Source organism: Phodopus roborovskii, unplaced genomic scaffold (genome assembly GCF_943737965.1).
Source record: "Phodopus roborovskii unplaced genomic scaffold, PHOROB, whole genome shotgun sequence".
Classification (NCBI taxonomy): Eukaryota; Metazoa; Chordata; class Mammalia; order Rodentia; family Cricetidae; genus Phodopus; species Phodopus roborovskii.
Genome location: NW_026126482.1, coordinates 1813586 through 1832421, shown reverse-complemented (window position 1 = coordinate 1832421; position 18836 = coordinate 1813586). Strand labels below are relative to the sequence as shown.

The following is an 18836-nucleotide window of genomic DNA, read 5'->3' as shown; positions in this document are numbered from 1 at the left end:
TTTGCTCTCAATTCCCATGCCTAGTCAACTTGTTCTCTGAGACCTGAACAAATCCCAACACTAACTTGAGGAACCTCAGGTCCATCTGCAGCCCTACCTGCCCAGAAGAATGTGCCCAGCAGGAACAAGGGTAGTATGGAGGACTGTGGGATGGCCGCGGGCCAGCTGCATCGCATGCCCCTGAGTTCCAGAACTGAGAAAACGAAGGATATTTTGCCATCTTGGGGAAATGTCATTTCTTTTCCAAGCAAACATCTGGAAGTTGCCACAGGCCACAAAGCCAATAATGGAGGATGAAGGCCCTACAGGGGAACTGCTGAAGTCGGGGAACTAAGGAAAGGTGACCTGGTCCACTGCAGAGGCTGTGTGTTCCAGAAGCCGAGGATGGGCTTTCTGTGTAGAGAATGCCAATGGTTTCTCGGGAGGATGGCTTGTAGGCTTCTTGTATCAAGCTCATGTAATGTTTTATGCATAGCTGTCAGAATGTTTAGTCCCAGTAGTCCCAAAGCATTTATAAAAATTCTACACTTAATGGTCAGTCAAAACTCCTTAGACTGTTTTGAAATTTTCATCAGGCTAAGTTTCTATCATACTCACCGTGAGGCCATCCTTTCTTGTCAATAGTGGTGTTGCCCACGGCAGGGTCTGCGTGGGTGTCTGGATAAGTTCGCTGTCATTTTGTCGTCCCACGCCACTCTCAGTGACTGAACATCTTGTCAAGGCTCCCCAGAGATCACCGAGTGAGCACTCTGGCTCGCTTGAGGCAGCATCTGAAGTGAGCACGTCCCAGGGCAGCCGCTCAGTGTCCGCTGAGGTGCCTGGCTCCCTGCACAGCTTCTTCAAATTGCCACAGCGTTCATCGTAGTCACTTTTCCACTTTTAGCCCAATTTTCCCTAATTTTGCCATTTATAGTTCATTTTACTAGGCCGCTGTAACTAAGTACTGCAGACAGGGCAGCTTTAACAGCATTTGATTTTTCTTACAGTTTTGAAAGTTGGAAATCTAAGGCCACACAGTTGGCTTCTCCTTGGCTTGAAGATGCCTCCCCACCTCCATGTGTGAATGTGTGTGTGTACGTGTACATGTGCATGGGTGTGTGCGTGTGAATACGTGTGTGAATGCGTGTATGTGTGTGTGCATGTGTAAATGCACACGTGCACGTGTGTGTACGTGCGTGCACTGTGTACGCATGCATGTGAATGTGTGTGATCATGTGTGTGAATGCATGTGTGTGTGCGCACGTGCGTGCACATGTGTGTGCATGTGTGTGTGTGCGCGTGCGTGCAATTTCATATTTTCATCCCTGTCTCCTCCTCTTGTAAAGACAGCAGTTGCACTAGATTAGGGCCTGCACAAGGGATTTCATTTTGCTGTGATGGGTCCCTACCCCCCAGTACAGTCACTCTGAGGTTTATGACATCAACTTGAAAAGAGACATAGGTCAGCCCACATCAAAGCTCACCTCTAGTTTCCTGACAAATTCCATTTCTAGCAAATCTTTAACACAATAAAGGTCATTTGAGCCCAGCCGCACATTATTTTAACCCTGTGAGGAATACCCACTGAGCATAGTTTTTGGTTCCAAATGATTCTGATTGCTTAGTCTGAAAAACCAGAAAGTCCTGTCTAGTGGAATAAGAAGAGTTTGCTCCTCCATCTTGCAGGGGGCAGGCACTGGCATTGTGTGCTATTCAGGAATCTGCTCTGACCCTCCCTCCCCGACAGTGGACAGAGCTGGGGTGCACTGCCCCTGAACCCACCCTAACACAGGCCTCCACAGTACAATCGGAAGCATCATCTCTGCCGAACCCTCCCATCCCTCCTCCTTTCAGAAGGGGCCTTGGGTGGAGGAAAGATAAGAGAAGGGAGAAGCTGCTCTTAAGTTGCTGTGGATCCCTAGGGGAAAAAAGAGTGTACACATAATCAACCCACACCAGAAAGCAGCCCAAAGTCTAGCTTTAGAGAGGTTGTGGACGGCCACTCCCTGCCACAGAAGCAGAGGCGACAGGGATACTGGAAGCTGGTTCTGGAGGATGGACGGATCTGAGGTGGAAAGCAGGGAGGTCACTGTGGGTGGGAACAGATGTGCCCATGTGAGCTATGTTCTGTGATGAGCTTGTGTCAGAACCAGGACTGGTAGCTCTGCCCCAGTGATAGAAGAGTAAGTTGCTTGTAAATCGCTGATGGAATCCACCCAGCGATGAGTTTGCATCATGCTTTAGCGTCACGATCGGTCCAGCCTCCATTATTTTGCCATCTTGTGTGGTTGCCTGTTCTATGTAGAGAGCAGTATCTGCTAAGGGGGTCAGTTCATAAGGCAGGACACGACCAGATCCCATGGGGACTTGAAAATGATGTAGGGAGGTCTCACCGAAGGCTCCCGATGGTATGGCCATTGCTCAGGTGGTGATTTCGCAGCATGGCTGGGTGGGCCAGCAGACCTTTGGGAAAGGTAACTGCAGGGTGGAAGGTTACACTTTCTCCTCCTCAACAGGAGGAGGTGATTCAGTGGGGAGGGGGGAAGACAGTCCAGCCTCATTGATGAGCCTCAGGCCAGTGAGAGGCCCTGCATCAGAGGGGAACAGGCCTCCACAGACACGTATGTACACATGCACGCACCCACACCTGAATGTGTACATACATATGCATTAAAAGCGAATAAGTATGTGGCTTGTAGAGCAAGCCAGCTGGCTGAAATACCAATTTTGTGGTGCCCGGACCCTGGCAAGGATGGGAGAGAGCCCAGAGAATTTGGAATTGGAATGAGACCAAAGGCCGTGTCTTTTCAGATTCCAGATGGAGCATTGTGCCTGGACATGTACTGGTAGGGCCCAAACGCAAGGCTTCTGGTCTGAGTGCCTCGCCCCTGAGCTGCTCCTCAACTGAACATGTATTTTTAAAGTAAGCTCATAGAACTTATGTATGATTCATGTAAGAGTGGCTTTCTTGGTTAGAGAACATTAGAGGATTTCTTTCCTTGAGGGGGAAAACAATGAAATCTAAACTAGGCCAGATTGATGAAGATACATTCAGACATGTGGTACCAGCAGAAAGAAACCTAGTATTTGTTTAGTAAACTGAAATAAATCTATTATTGTGCCTTTGAGGCACAAGAAAAAGGAAGCCAGGGCAATGAGCTTTGGAAAGCTGGAGAGCTAGGCATGGTGGCACATTCCTTGGATCACAACAGGGGGCAGAGGCAGGATGTTGATGCATACCGACTGGATGCCATCTTGCTCTTGCTCTATACCATAACAAGCTCCAAGCAAACCAGGGCTGTGGTCCAGCTCCTACCTCAAGCAAGGAGAGAGATGGAGTTGGCAGTGAGTGGTTCAAGTGATTTATGAAAGAGAGAGTCTGAGTCCCTGCTTGGAGAATAGACCCCAAAGAGCTGGGTCAGAGACCACCGGTCATCAGGATCACTCGGGAGCCAAGTTAAAGCTCTCAGGCTCAGCCTGTTCCTACTTGGCCTGAGTAGACCCAGGGTTGGTTGTTAGGATCTATAATTATGCTATATTCTGGGAAGTCTTCTGTTAAACTTTCCTTTTCTAAGTACAGACTAAGAACTTAGCCTCCTTCAATTTCATATTCTTTCCATGTGGTCCAGAAACTTGCTCTGTCGTTTAGTTTGTTTGTTCAAGCACAAAAGCGTGCCGATGGCTAAGGAAGGTGTTAGTCTCAGATGCAAGTCAGGTATCCACAGATAGTAACGTGTCTGACCAACAAGAGATGAGAAGACTGTGCTGGGCTTGTTAGCCTCAAAATTCCTACAGATCGGTAAACATCACAGGTCTCTCCCTTCATTCAGAGAGAGAAAAGCAAAATGTTCCTTTATGCCTTTTTGTCTAAATGTGCCTAAAGAGGAGGCCCAGTAATGTTGCTGTTTGAAGGACAGACAAATCCAGAAGAAGCCTCCTTAATTCAGCTTTTTGTTTAAATCATTAGAGTATTTACTGCTTACAAAGCAAAATGCACTGAGCCAGCGATGCCGCCCACGTTTATGAGAAACCGCCATACTCACAGCAGATCACCGTGGCGGTCCCTACGTTGAAAAAGCAGAACCTATTTGGGGTTGGGATGATCAAACCCAGATGCTTTTCTAAAATTATATTTTCAGTGCGTTTATATGTCTGTTACAAAGTGTGCTACATGCTAAAAATATTTTCCTTTGTAGGCCAAGGGAAATTGCAAACCACACCGAGGGGAACACACAGGATGGTTTCTTAAGTGTGCTAAGGGCACCCTGGTTGTTACCAGCTTCGGCTTTACAACATACCACTGTCCGTGCCCCAAAGTGTCACAGTTCAAATCTTCTTTAATTTCAGCAACTTTATTGCTACAACAAAGTCCATGTGTAGACCCTAGAGCCAGGGCTCCATGGCAGCAAGTGACTAGAACTCACCAGAGATGATTCCTTTGGTGGCACCGTATGTTTCCTGCACAGGGAGTCACCCCTTGTCAGGCAAAGGTTTAATCTCATTTTCTCTCCCACAGAGCTTCTGCTCTGTGCCACCAAGCAAATACTCGCTTCTCTTCAAGACCCTTTGTGACTGTGTTTGCCATAAAGTCTTTCTGCAGAATTCTCACAGGCCTTGCCTCCTCTAAGTGTGTTTCTTTTGTGACTGGCTTTGTAGTTGGCAACATCTGCCTGAGTTTCAACAAATGCTCCTAGAAACTAAGTGTGGCAAACACAAGAATATATAGTTTACTACTACCCGAGAGTGGTTTTTAAATCTCCAGCGTGAGAGTCTTTCTCTGTCACTTCCCAACTTACTTAGTAAGACTTTCTTTTAGTCACATGTCTGCATGCATGAATATCACATTCGTGTACACAGCCGAAGAGACCAGAAGAGCACATCTGATCCCCTACAGCTAGGGTCATAGGAGGTTGTGAGCCACTGGATGTGGGCGCTGGGGGCTGAACTTGGATCCTCTGGAATAACAGGAAGAACTCTGACTACTGAGCCTTCTTTCTCTCTAGCCCCTCTAATTTTTATTTGTTTTTTTTTTTTTTTTTGTTTTTTGTTTTTGTTTGTTTGGTTGGTTGGTTGATTGGTTTTTTTGTTTGTTTGTTTTTGTTTTTGAGTTTGAGCCTCTCACTAAACCTGGAGCTCGCTGGTTACTAGAGTGGCTGTCTGTCAAGCCCCTGGGATTTTTTTGTCTCTGCAGCCCAGTTCTGGGATCATAGTTCTGTTTTTATGAGTTCATGGGATCCAAATTCAAGTCCTCATGCTTTCAGCGCATGGGTTTTACCCCTGGAGCCATCTCCCCCAGCCCTAGGAATGTCCTCATTTCACACAGTAGCGCACTCGGGATGAGAGGACAGCCACTGCTTTATTGAAGAGGCTCTGCTGGGTGCATCACCCACAATAACAATGTGCTTCCACCCAGAGGTCTGCAAAATAAACATTGTGAGCCCTTTTTATGGATGAAGAAACTGAGTCTGTCTAACTTGGAAGCTGGTGTTAACTAGTACGCTGGGTTTCTGATGCTTCCACAGCTGAGACTTGTGCTGATACCTTCATTCAGAGAGTAGTGTAGTAGGAGTGTCACACTGTGGTCTTTGTCCCTTTGTTTTGACGCAGAGCATTACTATGGATCTCAGACTGGCCTTGAACTCTTTGGTTCTCCTGACTTGATGTTACAAGTGCTGAGATTGCAGATGTGACCACCACATCTGGCTTTGTTTCCCCATATTCCTGTAACAGCAGGTGGTCCGTTGCTTTTGTATGAGAAGGGGCCAGTAATAGAATTATTGGTTCTCCTTTGCAATAAGGGACATGCCACGCATCATTGGAAGGGACAGGTGCTTGTTTGCTGTGGTTCAGATGGGCCATATCTCTACAGGCTCCATCCAAGGACGCTAAGTTCCTGTGGTTGTCAGGTCAGGCTTTTTTATTGTGATGTCACAACCCAGTTATTTTTTGAGGCCTTTGAAAGTTTACTTTGGTTCAAAACACCAGACAGGCTTTTGTCTCTGGGAAAAAGGTGGGGGTGGACGGGGTGAAGGTGGGGGGGGAGGGAGAGTGGAGGAATTAAAGATCACTAGTCTGTCTGCTTTGTCCCATCTCATTTTACCCTCAGTAAAGTGTCTGTCTGTCTGTCTGTGACAGACTCAGATAGGTTGTGTGATGTGAGTGTTCAGGAATCGAAGACAGGGTGCCTTGGCCTCAGTCCTCAGGGGGTGTCTCCCCATCACACCTGGGCTTCATCCCAGACAGGGAAGCCAAATTTGCAGGACAGCACCCAAACTAGCAACAGCTTAGTTGGTTGTGCTAGCCTGTTTTCTGGTGACTTTAAACCACACACAGCAAGGCAAGAAAGATGAGGAGCAAAGCTAAAACAGACCACAGCATTTGTATAATAGGCTAAACCCGCACCAGCAAAGCAATCAGGACAAGGCAGAGCTTGGTGGCAGGTTGTTCCCCCGGCACACGTGAAGGCTTGGGTTTCACGGGCCACTCAGAGAAGGGGAGGGTCCTAGGAGACTGTTAGCTTTAATACAGACTGAGGTGCCTAATAGAAAGGTAAACTGCACTGTGGCTCCCATGGGTGCAGCTTTCTCCCGCACTCGCGAGCCTGGCTCTCTCTCTCTCTCTCTCTCTCTCTCTCTCTCTCTCTCTCTCTCTCTCTCTCTGTGTGTGTGTGTGTGTGTGTGTGTGTGTGTGTGTGTGTGTGTGTGTAGAGTGGCTGGGTTGATCCCCTCCTCAGAGCAGTTATGTTTGGTATCTAGAGAACAATGAGGACTTGCTGCTTGGCTGGTCAGTGTGGGATCAAGTTCACATTCCCCAGCACCCACCCTCCCACTCCTATACACCGTGGGTGGAAGCAGAGGGAGGGAGGGAGGGAGGGAGGGAGGGAGAGGTCGGAGGACGGACAGGTCCTTTTCCACCGGGGGAGACATGAGCTCTGGCTTTCCTAAAATGGACACAGCTGGTCCTGGGGCGCATTAAACGTTGATCTCATCTCCTGCAGGAACATCTCAGGAAGAAGAAAGGGACCGGTAACCAATCAGTACAGAGTCTCCCATTGTTTCCCCAGAGCACCCCCTTCTATGGAGCTAAGTGTTTGGTGAACAAACACCCTGGACACTGGCTTTCTGTCATAATCATTTATATCGTAGTCAGCAACCCAAGTCTGCAAAGGTGGTAGAGATTTTTATAATACTTGTTAGTAGAGATGATTCAGGCCTAGTCTTCTGTTTGCAGATTGAGACTTACTTAGCTTCCTTTTGGAGGTCTGGTGGTAGGTGGTCTAGTCTGAGTGAGCAAGTCATATTAGAGAATAAATTTTCGGGGGCCCCTTCTTCAGGGGTACATGGAGCAGTGGCACAGCCATACAGCCACACTTGTGTACATCATACAGTCCCATACCATATCGTACCGCAGGAAGTGGTGGGAAGGTACTTGCTTGTGCTGTTGGCTTTCCGGCTAGTGAAATACCAACAGACTGTATATATGTATCTGTGCTTTTGGGGAGATGTTTGTCATTAATTCTCCCAGAGTGGGTCTCTCTCTCTCTCTCTCTCTCTCTCTCTCTCTCTCTGTGTGTGTGTGTGTGTGTGTGTGTGTGTGTGTGTGTGTGTGTGTTTTCTAAGCAAGGGAACCTATTTGGTCAAAGCAGGCTGCCCACAACTCAAGGAAGTCAGCCAGCATGGAGTACTATTTAATGGAGCAGTGCCTTTCCTTTGAACACAGAGAAGGACCTTTTCCATTGGCACACACTTCCCCACCCCTCCCCCACCCCTCCCCTCGATTCTAGACTAGCTCTGTAACCAGAAAGTAAGTGATGGGAAGTGCTGCATTCTGTGGGCAGTGCTATAGGCCAGCATCAAATGATAAGGTCTTCATATGGGACCCAGAATTGTATTAACCACAAATTTCAAAAGGACTCCTTGCTTCTGCATGGAAGGGCCGTGGAAATCCTGTGTTTGCTTTAAGTCTGTTTGTGTGTATGCTTAATGCATACTTGAGCTTATTTCTAAATGGAAGCTATAGGAAATGCTCCCTGCATCAGCCCGTCCCCCTCATCACCAACCATGTCCCCTTCTTCTGCCCACAGGAACTTGCTGTCATAAAGCATATGTGGCCACCCTCTGCTTTATTGGCTTTCAAAGTTGGATTCCTTCCAAACGTCTATAATATTTTTTGGAAGCTATTAGCTATGGGGCATTATTAAAACCACACAAAATGTAGTGGTTCTCAGGACTGTTGACACATTGGGATCACTAAAAAAGAGGAGCTTAAGATGACTCTGAGGCATGAATCTTAGTGTTCAGCTATATGCGATGATTTGTAACAGTCCCACTCCAACACATCTGCTCTCACACATCAACATGCCCAAGTATACCACATACCCACCCTGACACACACATGCTTCCTGAGACACATACCTACACACATACACATCCATCCTGAGACACATACCCACACACATTCTCCCCCCTCTCTGTCCTTCCCTCCCTCCTTCCCCATACAGTGATTCTCAAAGAGCATCTACAGGTGGGAACAGAAGGTGGTAAGCCCCCGTATGTAATTTTGAATTTCACCTATGACCATTTTTTTTAAGATTACAGTGTCTGTGGGTGAATGTCAAGGTCACATGAAGAATTACAGTCAGGGGCTAGAGAGATGGCACAGTCAGTAAAATGCTTGCTGTGGAGACACCAAGACCCAAGTTTGACCCACAAAACACTTGTAACAAAGCCCAGCACTGGTGAGCAAGACAGGCAGGTCCCTAATCAGCCAGCCTGGAGCTACCTCGTCAAGCTCCAGCCCAAGGAGAGACCCTGTCTCAAAAGCTAATGTGAACAGCTCCCATGGACAACACCTGCAGTTGACCTCTGGCCTCCACGTGTATGTGCACACATGCATGCATGTCTGCATACACACATCCACACATTAAAAATCTACAGCCACACTCATGGTGAAGGGTATGTGGTGCCGTCTCTTCCAGCAGACATTGTAGGGGTGGATTATATTTTGTGGTCCATGTTTTGAACTGGGGTTAATCGGATCCATATAATAAACAAGGTTTTAAAAGTGATGCTGTCACAGTAGATGTTCCCTTGTTCCAGTCAGGACCTCAGGGCCAGATTGTATGAAGTGATAAAGGCACTGGAATTACCTGAGACCCAGTGTCTCCATCCTTAAGCTGGGACCTTGTGAGGCACAGGCAGAGGAGCATGTCCTTCTGTATGTATGTTTTTTATTGGCTGACGAGTAAAACACTGTTTGGCCAATAAAGGCAGGAAGATAGGCGGGACTGGGAGAATTCCGGGAAAGGTAGGCAGATGCCATGTAGAGACGGAGGTTTTAGGAGATACCAGGCATTGTCTGGTAAGATACCAGGCCATGTAGAAATACATAGATTAGTAATTATGGGCTATAATAATTAAGAGAAAGCCAGCCAGTAAGAAGTCTTAAGCCATCGGCCAACAATTTTATAATTAATTGGGGCCAAATGGCTGTGGGACCAGGCTGGAATGAAAAAAATACAGCAATGTGCGGGGGTCCCAAGTGCCGCTTGTGTTGGAACTGGGCCGTTCTGGTTTTCTACCAGTTACTACCAGTTACAAGGTTCTGTGGTCTCTAAGGTGGTGCTTCAGTCTTAAGGTCCTCAGGTTCTGGTAGCTGCCTTGCTTCTGAATCCTGATAGTTAACACCTTGATAAGTAACAACTGCTTCCTGTCTTGAGTACGCAGCACATAGCATTGGATCACTGCACTCTGTGAGAAAGATGGCTTAGAGATGCCACAGAGCTGATACAGATCCAAACCCTGACAGACAGATAGACAGACTGACTACCAAGCATATGCCGTGTTTCTGCCTTTCCTCACGAAGGTTCCTGAAATTGGTGTGGTGCCGTGACCCTCTTTGTTGACGACACCCCGTGTCCTCTTTTGTGGTACGGTCTTCATCATGTTTGTCACGCGAACAACCTGTCCGTGTGTCCAGTGTACATCCTTCCTGCTGGCTCTGGTACCATTAAGAAAGGACACTGGGTCTGGTCAGCATTTTTGTGACACCTGTATGCTGTATATGTATCATTACCTTTTACTAATGGTGTCTCCTAATGTTTTCTTTGACCTTCGTAAAGAATATTGTCATTATCATATAGCCTTAGCTTTACACATAGCTTTCCAAGTGCTGTGTTAATGGAGAGAAATGCTGGAAACTTGGCGTTTTTCCAGCCCGCCAAGGAGAATTGGAAACTAAAGGGGAAAAATGCAATCCCAATACTTTATTTATAAATACCTCTCCTGCCCAAAATGGAGTTAAAGCGGTTTCCAAAGCAGATAAACACAGCAGAACTTGGCAGGAAGGTGGGTGAGGAACAGAGCTAATATTCAGCAAACCAAACCATCCCTGAGGTTCCTGAGTCCTGGCTAAGGGAGCCCCCCTACCCACCCCCCCACCCCCCGCCAAAGCTATAAATTTGGGGGATGACCGATAAACTACGTGACGACAAGTTAAAAACAAAGTAGGAGTCGAGTCTGACCATCCCTGACATTGATGCCTGAGAGAAGTAAAAATGACAAACGTAATAGCTCTCTCTGTCTGGAAAGCACAGCAAGGATTTATGAAGCCTTTCTCTCTCTCTCTCTCTCTCTCTCTCTCTGTCCGTCTATAAAGATAGATGGTATCCCACCAGACCTACATGGAAAGAGGCCATTCCTGGAGAACAGGGAGATAAAGTCTAAGGCCAGCTTCATGGAGGTCTGGCTGAACCTAAGAATGTCCTGTAGGGGTTTAAGCATCAGTAGCCCAGGGATATCTGGGAAGTATATGCTGTAGGTGTCATCTATCTGTCATCTAAACATCTATGCATCTCTCTACTTTTAGTAGCAGCGCTATTAGTTACCCTGTCAGAGAGGACGGCAAAGATTACAAGGCTTGGGGCAGAGAGTACGTCACAGCCCAGTGGCAGAGTCCTTGTTTAGGGTTCACAGCACTAAGGCTCAATCCTCAGCACTAACAGTGTGTGTGTGTGTGGGGGGGGCAAATAGCATCTTACAGTTGACTACTTGATCGGTCTCTGCTAAAGGTTCTGGGTGACACTGATGAGTTCAGGGCCACACTTATAGATGGGGAAATAGGCAGGGAGCAGAGCCCATAGTGGTCCATCTGGTGTGGGCCAAGCTTCTCTTCTGAGCATTATGCTGTGGGATTACACTCGCCTAACAGGGCTAAAATCCTCCTGAGAGAGAAACTCGGGCCTTCTTCGTAACACTGATGAAACGGACAACAACATGCGAGCTATAAACAGTTCTAAACTCAGAGAAAGTAGGGCATAAGTTATGTTACATTCGTGAAAAATTTAAAGCTGTAACATTTTGTCAGTCTGCTCTTAATCCTAACTTGTTCCTGCTGCTTCCTCTAAAGGTAGCTCCTGTTCCAGACCCCGTGGGTACCTGCTGTTCTGTTTTGTTGGTTTGTTTGTTGCTCAAACTGGTCCAGAACCCACAGCCTTGCCACAGCCTCTCCAGTAATGACATTACAAACCTGAGCCACCAGGCCTGGTGTATGTTAGTTACAGAGCCCTTGGCTTGTTTGGGAGCCAGAGTCCCTGGCTTCTCTCTGCAGATGGTTCTCCCTTGGCTTTGCCCAGGGGAGCATAATTTGCTGTCTGTTGGAATAATTAAAGGGCTCCCCATGTGTTCCCTACAGGGCTTCCTGTGGACTCTCCCCATCCCTCTGTGCTATGCTCCCCTAACCAAGTAAAGCAGGAAGAGAGTACCCACCCCTACCAGTACGAGATTGGCATCACTCACTGCCTTTTCCTGTGAGAGTAATTCACACACACACACACACACACAGAGAGAGAGAGAGAGAGAGAGAGAGAGAGAGAGAGAGATTGAAAAAGAAAACCAAGAAAGAAGTTCTTTCTGAAAATAATCTCCAGTTTCTGTGCTGAGCAGAGCTTTTGCTTGAACACAAAGGCGTTTCCTTGCACTCTGAAATTGCCTTTGACTGTTACAGACTGCTTTGACAAAAAGTTTTTTTTTTTTTTTTTTTTTTTTTAGAAAAACTTCCTTTCCAAATGTGCCTGTCAACCAGCTGAGGCATTTAGAAAGATATAATTCGAACATAAAATGGCCCATTTTTAAAGGATAGCTTGAAAGTACTTTTGCCACTCTGGAAGATTCTAGACTATCCTTCTCCAACTGCAATATTTCACTGTTTTTTGTTTTTTTTTTTTTTTAAAGATTTCTCCACAGCCTACTGACATCTGTATCCATTTGCAAGCAAGGAGGGATTTAGGTAAACAGCAGAGAAATGTGTTCAGATTGTAATGAGCAATTTAAAACATTAATTTTTCTAGTGCTACATTTTCTCTTCAGTGTTAAGTTCAGCCCCCAGACACCATTTTGAGATGTAATTTGAATTATCCTTGTATATGGACCTTTCATTTTCTGTTTTTATTTTTTAAGTCATTTTAGAACTGTCCTCTCTCTCTCTTTTTTATATTCAAATGCACAATCCGGAGCTTCTCGCAAATGATGGTATTCTCGCAGTTAAAGAAATTGGGAGTTAGAGAAATTAATCATCATAAGATTCCTCTCCCGACTTGGACTGCGTTCCTTTGTCCCTGTCTACTTCTATTCACTTTAAATAAAACTTTATTACATGTATTTATTTACTTGGTGCATGAACGTGTGTTGGACGGATGCCGTGGAATGAGTGTGAAGGCCGGAGGAAAACCTGTGGGGGTAAGTTCTCTTCTCCCACTATGTGGGTCCTGGGGATTGAACTAAGGCTGTCAGGCTTGGTAGCAAGAGCCTTAATCCACTGAGCTGTCCAGTTCTTCTTCAGTTTCAAAACACTGAATACTTGCTGTGTGAGCTTAACGTCTGCTTGGGGAGGTAAGACGTTTGATCAGTTAATAATTAATAAAAGTAGATAAATAATAGGGTGCCAAGACTGCTCAGTAGGTGAAGGTGGTTGCTGCCAAGGTTGACCGCCTGAGTTTTATCCCCATAGCTCACAAGGTAGGAGAGACCCAGCTCGCACAGACTGTCCTCTAACCTACACACACACACACACACACACACACACACACACACACACACACGGCATAGCGTGGACACACCCACGCTATGTGTGATAAATTAAAAATGAATACCCAGCCGGGTGTTGGTGGCACATGCCTTTAAAGGCAGAGGCAGGCAGATCTCTGTGAGTTCGAAACCAGCCTGGTCTACAAGAGCTAGCTCCAGGACAGGCTCCAAAGCTACAGAGAAACCCTGTCTCAAATAAATAAATAAGTAAATAAATATTGTACCAAACTGAATGAGCCTAATGTAGAATGTGGGTTTTAATGGAAGCATCTTAACACTGGCTCTTCAGAAGTAAGAAATGTAGAATGTAACTTCATTTTATAAAATTCACAATAGTAATGGTAAGATGATGTGCTTTCTGAAGTCCAGAAAGATTTAACGCTCTAAACATGAGGTCCCAGCGACAAAGAGTAAAGGAAGGCAGCTGTTAGGATCCTTTCGGAATATTAGAATTTGAACTTGATAGTGAGAAGAGGCCTTTCCGCCATGATACTTCAACTAAGAGCCAGAGACGGGTAATGTGTTTTCAGCAAAGCAAGGCGATGGAATAGTAATTTCCTTTGGAAATGCACAGGTAGCTTCTCTATGGAAGGGTTTGTGGGTAAGGATCACACTGGGAGCCTTGGAACTCTGGCCTGAGTCAGAGCCCTTGTGGTCCCTGTGCTGGGCTGGAATGGGAAAGAATGTTGTTACCTGGGCCTGAGTCCCAGATCCATGTTTCGAACATATTACCAGTGGTTCTGTGGGGTCATGGATTTGAGAACAATCTCACATGTGTGTTTGAGATTACAATCAAATGAAAATTGTAGGGCAGGAAATAAAAGCCTTTAAATACTATCCAGCCATAACAGGTTCTCGTAGATGTCTGTGTAAACTTAGTTTGTAGTAGTTATCTTTCTTCCTATTAATAAACCCTTTGCATTGGGTTGTTTATGTTAATGTTCCTAAGAGTGGTAAACACCCGAGGGTAATAACTGAATAAAGGCAGTGTCTGCCAGGGTGAAAATATATTGACTCTGGAATTATGAGTAGCATGAAGCTTGAATAGTTCAAAGTTCTCTTTCTGTTTGAAATTAAGTACAGCTGCATAATGCAGTGTTGATAATTTATGTTTATGCGTATGCGTGCTTCCAGGCTTTCCAAAGCATCAACTCTTTCTATGCTTTCCTCTTAAAGCAGGATAAACTTGGATGTGATTGGATGGACATTTATGTAAAGTCACTTAATATGTGTAAGACATTTAGCAAACAGTACGCATGCATCTTAGTACCTGGATAAACTGACTGCATCTACTTGCATTCTAGAGTTAGGTTTTAGTTTGGTTTGGTTTGCGTTTCTAGAAATAAAAACACTGCTAAGCAGCCCCCACTGGAGCAGGCCTGTTGTTTATTTTAGGACACAGGCATCTTTAGTGGCCACATGAGAGTCCGGCTGTGCTTGGGAATGGAGGGTACAATAAAGTTTTCCACTCTGACGTCTCATTAAGCTGCTCCTCTTTGTGTAAAGTACTCCGTGGCGAAGTTGCTTCTATTTAAAGTCCTGAGTTTGATCTTGGCTTTGATCTAAACCTTTTGATCTTGAAAGAAGGATGGAGTAGCAATAAAGAGGGCCCGGCAGACTTTATTTAAAGAAATGCGATAAAGTTAAAGGGCGGTCAGAGTCAGCCAGCACAGGCAGGCAGCGCGGCAGCCTTTCCCGGGGCCTGGCTGGCCGGGGAGACGAGGAAAACGGGGCGAGTCCATCCTTGGCCTTGGAACAGGACCGCCCTCCCTCGGCCCCCTCCGCCCTGTGCTGCGCAGGTCCCTGGCGGGCGAGGCGTGCACCGGGGGCTCCCCAGGTCACCTGCCACCTGGGAGGTGCCTGCAGGAGAGTGGCTTCCCCTCGGAACCGGCTCAGGGTCCCTCCACGCCTCAGCCCGAGCCTCAGGCTGGACCGGGAGGTGCGTGTTGGGGGAGGGCGGGGGTGGACGGATGGATGGGTGGGGAGAGGCGCGTGGGGGCGCAGGCCCGGGCAGAGGGTGCGTTCCCGAGAACAATAACAGCCAGCCGGGACCTGGGAGCCTACACCTTTAAGGCAGGCCCCGCCCCGCCCGCCTGCCCGCCCGCCCGCCGAGGTGTCGCGCTGGCTGGTGGCGCTGGGCTCGGTGAACTTGACTCGCTCTCCCCGCAGGCGCTGCAGGAGGAGCGCGAGGCCGAGGACTGCGCGCCCACTGGGCTGCTGGCACGGCGAGTGGGCGCAGAGGTGAGTGAGGCGGGCAGAGGTGGCAGCAGTCGGGGGGGGGGGGTCTGCAGGTGAGACGGATGCCCGCACCTCGGCCTCCTTGAAACGCTTGTTGGGTTTTGACTTCAGGTGGCGAAGTGGATTCGACTGAACCGCAGACCCCGAAAACGCAAGCGAGGGAAGCGAGAAGCCGCCTTTGAAAAGGTAGGGGCCCTGGAGGAGGGCGCTGCTGGCGGGGGCTCCTGCGTGCCGCCTTGTGCCCAGGACTCAGCCCCTGCTGCTAGAATCAGCGTTTGGGGGAGTTTGTGTTAAATTTCACAAGAAAGCCTTCCGATAGATAAACGGGGGGTGCCCGCCGTGACCGGGATGGGGGCCTGTCGGGTGCAGCTGTGCCCCTGCGAAACGCAAGCTTCTTCCCGGCATACCCCCACAGACAACGGCACACCACCCACGCACCCACTACCCGGAATCCTGTGGGAAATGGGGATGGGGCAGTGGGAGAAGTGGGAATTCCAGACATGTCAGGACCAACGATTTTCCTTTCTGCCCAGCAAGAGAATATTTCCTCCCCGAATTTAGGATTTTAACGGTGGTTTGTAAACCTTGCTCCCTGCTTCCCCTTGTGAGTACGTGAGGTTGAAACTCGATTCATCATGTGATAAATATTTTGCAATCAGGTGAGTAGCCTATTAGCCCCCTTTCTCACTGAAAAGGGAGGTAAATGCTGATGGCATGTTTTGGTTTGTCATCTTTGCTTAAATATACTTTTGCAGTTGGGGGTGGTGGTGGTAATAGCGTCCAGGGACCAAAATAGCGGTGGTGTGTTGTTCTGCTGGGATGGATGATGAATCACTGAGTTTGGAAGCCAAATTCTTGCTGATAGTGATGCTGCCAGCTTCCGTGGTGTGTTTGTTGCCTTAGTATGGGCATCGTGGCGTCCGAGAGCGTGCATGAAGCCTGCAGTAATGAGCATGTGGGGCTTCAGGGTGCACGTCAGGGCACTCAGGGACACTCGGAGGAGACCTGGCAAAACAAAGAAAAAGACCAACTAGTCATATTGTTGCTGGCATGCAAGAGGCCTGGAGTGTGTGAGGACCCCCCTTCCCCCCAGTAAAGAAGAGAGCCCTGTGTGATAACCCAATTGAACGGTGGTAAGAAAATACTCTTTTTAAACAGAAGGATTTGGGATTGTTTGTACCTTAGCATGCTATGGCAGGCCGTGGTTGTTGATCTCTCACAATTTGAGTAGCTTTAAAAGGTTTATGACTGGCGAATGAGATCGTAAAATATCTAAAGAATGAAAAGCATTGTTTTATGCCTAGCAGTGGAACAGATGTCTGTAGGTATAATTATTAAACAAGAAGTAAGACCAGCCATGCATAGGAAAAGGAGAAGCCATTATCGAGTATTATGCCGTTGCTTGGACCAAATTCTGAAGCGGCTAACCGGGTCTTGGAAGTGGGGAGTGGAGACCAGCGGAGGCATGCAGCTTCCTGCACAGTGGCAGCCCTCCCCCTCCCCCCAGCCAGCCCTCCACTGTATCCTAGTAGGCCAGTGGGAGATGTGCCTCTAACTTTCTTCCTATACAGTGCCGGGTAGCGGTTTTAAAGGGCTCGAAGGTGGATAGGAGAGCAGGGGCACTGGATGTGCCTGGTGGCCGAGTGTTTGTGTTGCTGTCCGCACTTCTGGGGGCTCTTCCGTTACACCAGGGAGAAGTCCCGAGCTTGACTCGACAAGACAGGCACTTTGAAGGGCCATGTGAGCGATGAGATCTGTGACCCAGAGCGTTAGGATAGGCTCTGAAGGGCACAGATTCTAGGGGGCATGTGCCCCCTAATTCTAAAATGTGGGTGACACTCTGGGAGAGCGTTCAACATAAGGCCAGTGCTAGGACTTGAGCTGTTGTGGATGGGGACCTCAATAGATCACTCAGTGTCGATTCTGATAAGCTATTATTTAAAAAAAAAAAAAAAAAAAAGTGCGGAACCTGAACCTGGCTCGGTGACTCACGCCTTAAATCCTAGTGCTCAAGAGGCAAAGGTATGCGCATCTCTGTGAGTTCAGGGCCAGCCTGGTCTACGTAGTTCCAGGACAGCCCGGGAGGGCCATGTAAAGAGACCCTGTCTTAAAATTAAAGTGAAAACAAAATTGAAAATGCCCGTTGGACAAACAAGTTAACTCAGCTGCCCTTTTCTGGGTTCCACTGTGGCCGTCTCTGCTTTCACTAGTTTGACAAGACTTGAGCGAGTGTGCATGAGGGAGTGTGCATGAGGTCAGGTGCGTGTGTTCTGGAGCCAGCTGTTGTCTTCTCTCCTCCTCCCTGTCCTCCGCTCCTCAGGTGTCCGCCGCCTCCAGGCCTCCCTCAGTTGCCCTGGGTTAGACCAGACTGGACTGAACTAGGTAGATTTGGTTGACTGGTCTGTGAGCCAGATCTGAGTGGCTTTGGCTAAGTGGCCTGCCCTAACTGTGCCAGAGCTGGACCGTTTTCCTTCCATAGGCGGATGCAGCTTTTACTGCCTGGTGAAAAACAGAACCTCCTGGCTGTCTTGAGAAAGGGAAACAAGCCATGGCAGCAGGCCAGGCCCTGAGCTGTGTGGAAAGAATGTCATCTTCCAGGACGCATTTGTTGTCCCCTTAAAGAAATCGTCCCAGGCACTAAATGGGGGAAAGGTGGGGGGGGCAGAGTCCAATGGAAATATCAGCTCAGAGTTTCAGCCCGAAAAGCAGCACAGTCCGCCCGCGCTGGGCTATGAACAAGAAAACAGTAAGTTAAGAGACTGTGCCACCACATGAGTGATTAGAATGTCCCCCTGGCCTCCCCTGGCCTCTCCTAAGTTTCTCTTTCTGGTCATTCCTGCTTGCCAGCGAGCTGTCTTTAAGGTCTTTATTTCTCCTTTGAATCTTCTTGGGATGTTCCTTGATGTTCATTTCTATGCTCCCTATGCTCCACATCTGCCCGTCCACGGCTCTAACCAAATTCCCTCCCAGCTGTTTCCTCTCTCTGGCTCCTAGAATGTTTCTCCATTCACCCTGATTTTCTTCCTTTTTCTGTTGTTTCAAATGCCTATTATTTAGTTTGAACAAATTTTGCAACCAAAAGGCAAGAGCATGAGTGGCCCACAGAGGACAGTGCCAGGCCATCTCTGTGGGGCTGGCTACAAGTTGTGATTTCAGTAGTGTGCTCCGCGCGTGATCTGTCGGCTTTAGAAGAGCACATTAGCTTTTGACTCGAAGACTGAACACAAATTATGTATCACCATTAGAGAATAAGGGCTGATACCTTAAGGTATATGCATGTGAATAAAGTTTATATAACTCCATTATTCTAAGAAATAAAATGTTCAGCACAGCAGCACCATATGAAGTAGCATGTTTTAAAGGAAATGTTCTTGCAGTGACAAGGCATTCCTTAAAGGAAGAAAATTTCTTTTGTTGGGTTCAAAAGAGTCTGCAGCCTCCTTCTCCTTGGTTTTCCGTGCATCTGATAACTTACAGAAAGCAGTTCTTGCAGTCTCCATTCCCAGCCTGTGTGTGTGTGTCCATAGGCCATGTCTG

The 18836-nt window shown here is 47.6% G+C and overlaps 1 protein-coding gene across 1 annotated transcript in view; it reads left to right on the top strand.

The window, feature by feature from the left end:
- Aopep (aminopeptidase O (putative)) overlaps nt 1-18836 on the top strand; it is a 226184-nt gene that overhangs the window by 148815 nt on the left and 58533 nt on the right. The window contains exons 12-13 of the mRNA XM_051194140.1: nt 15231-15302; nt 15411-15485. Coding sequence (XP_051050097.1) covers nt 15231-15302; nt 15411-15485 — 147 coding nt within the window. The remainder of the gene's footprint in view (nt 1-15230; nt 15303-15410; nt 15486-18836) is intronic.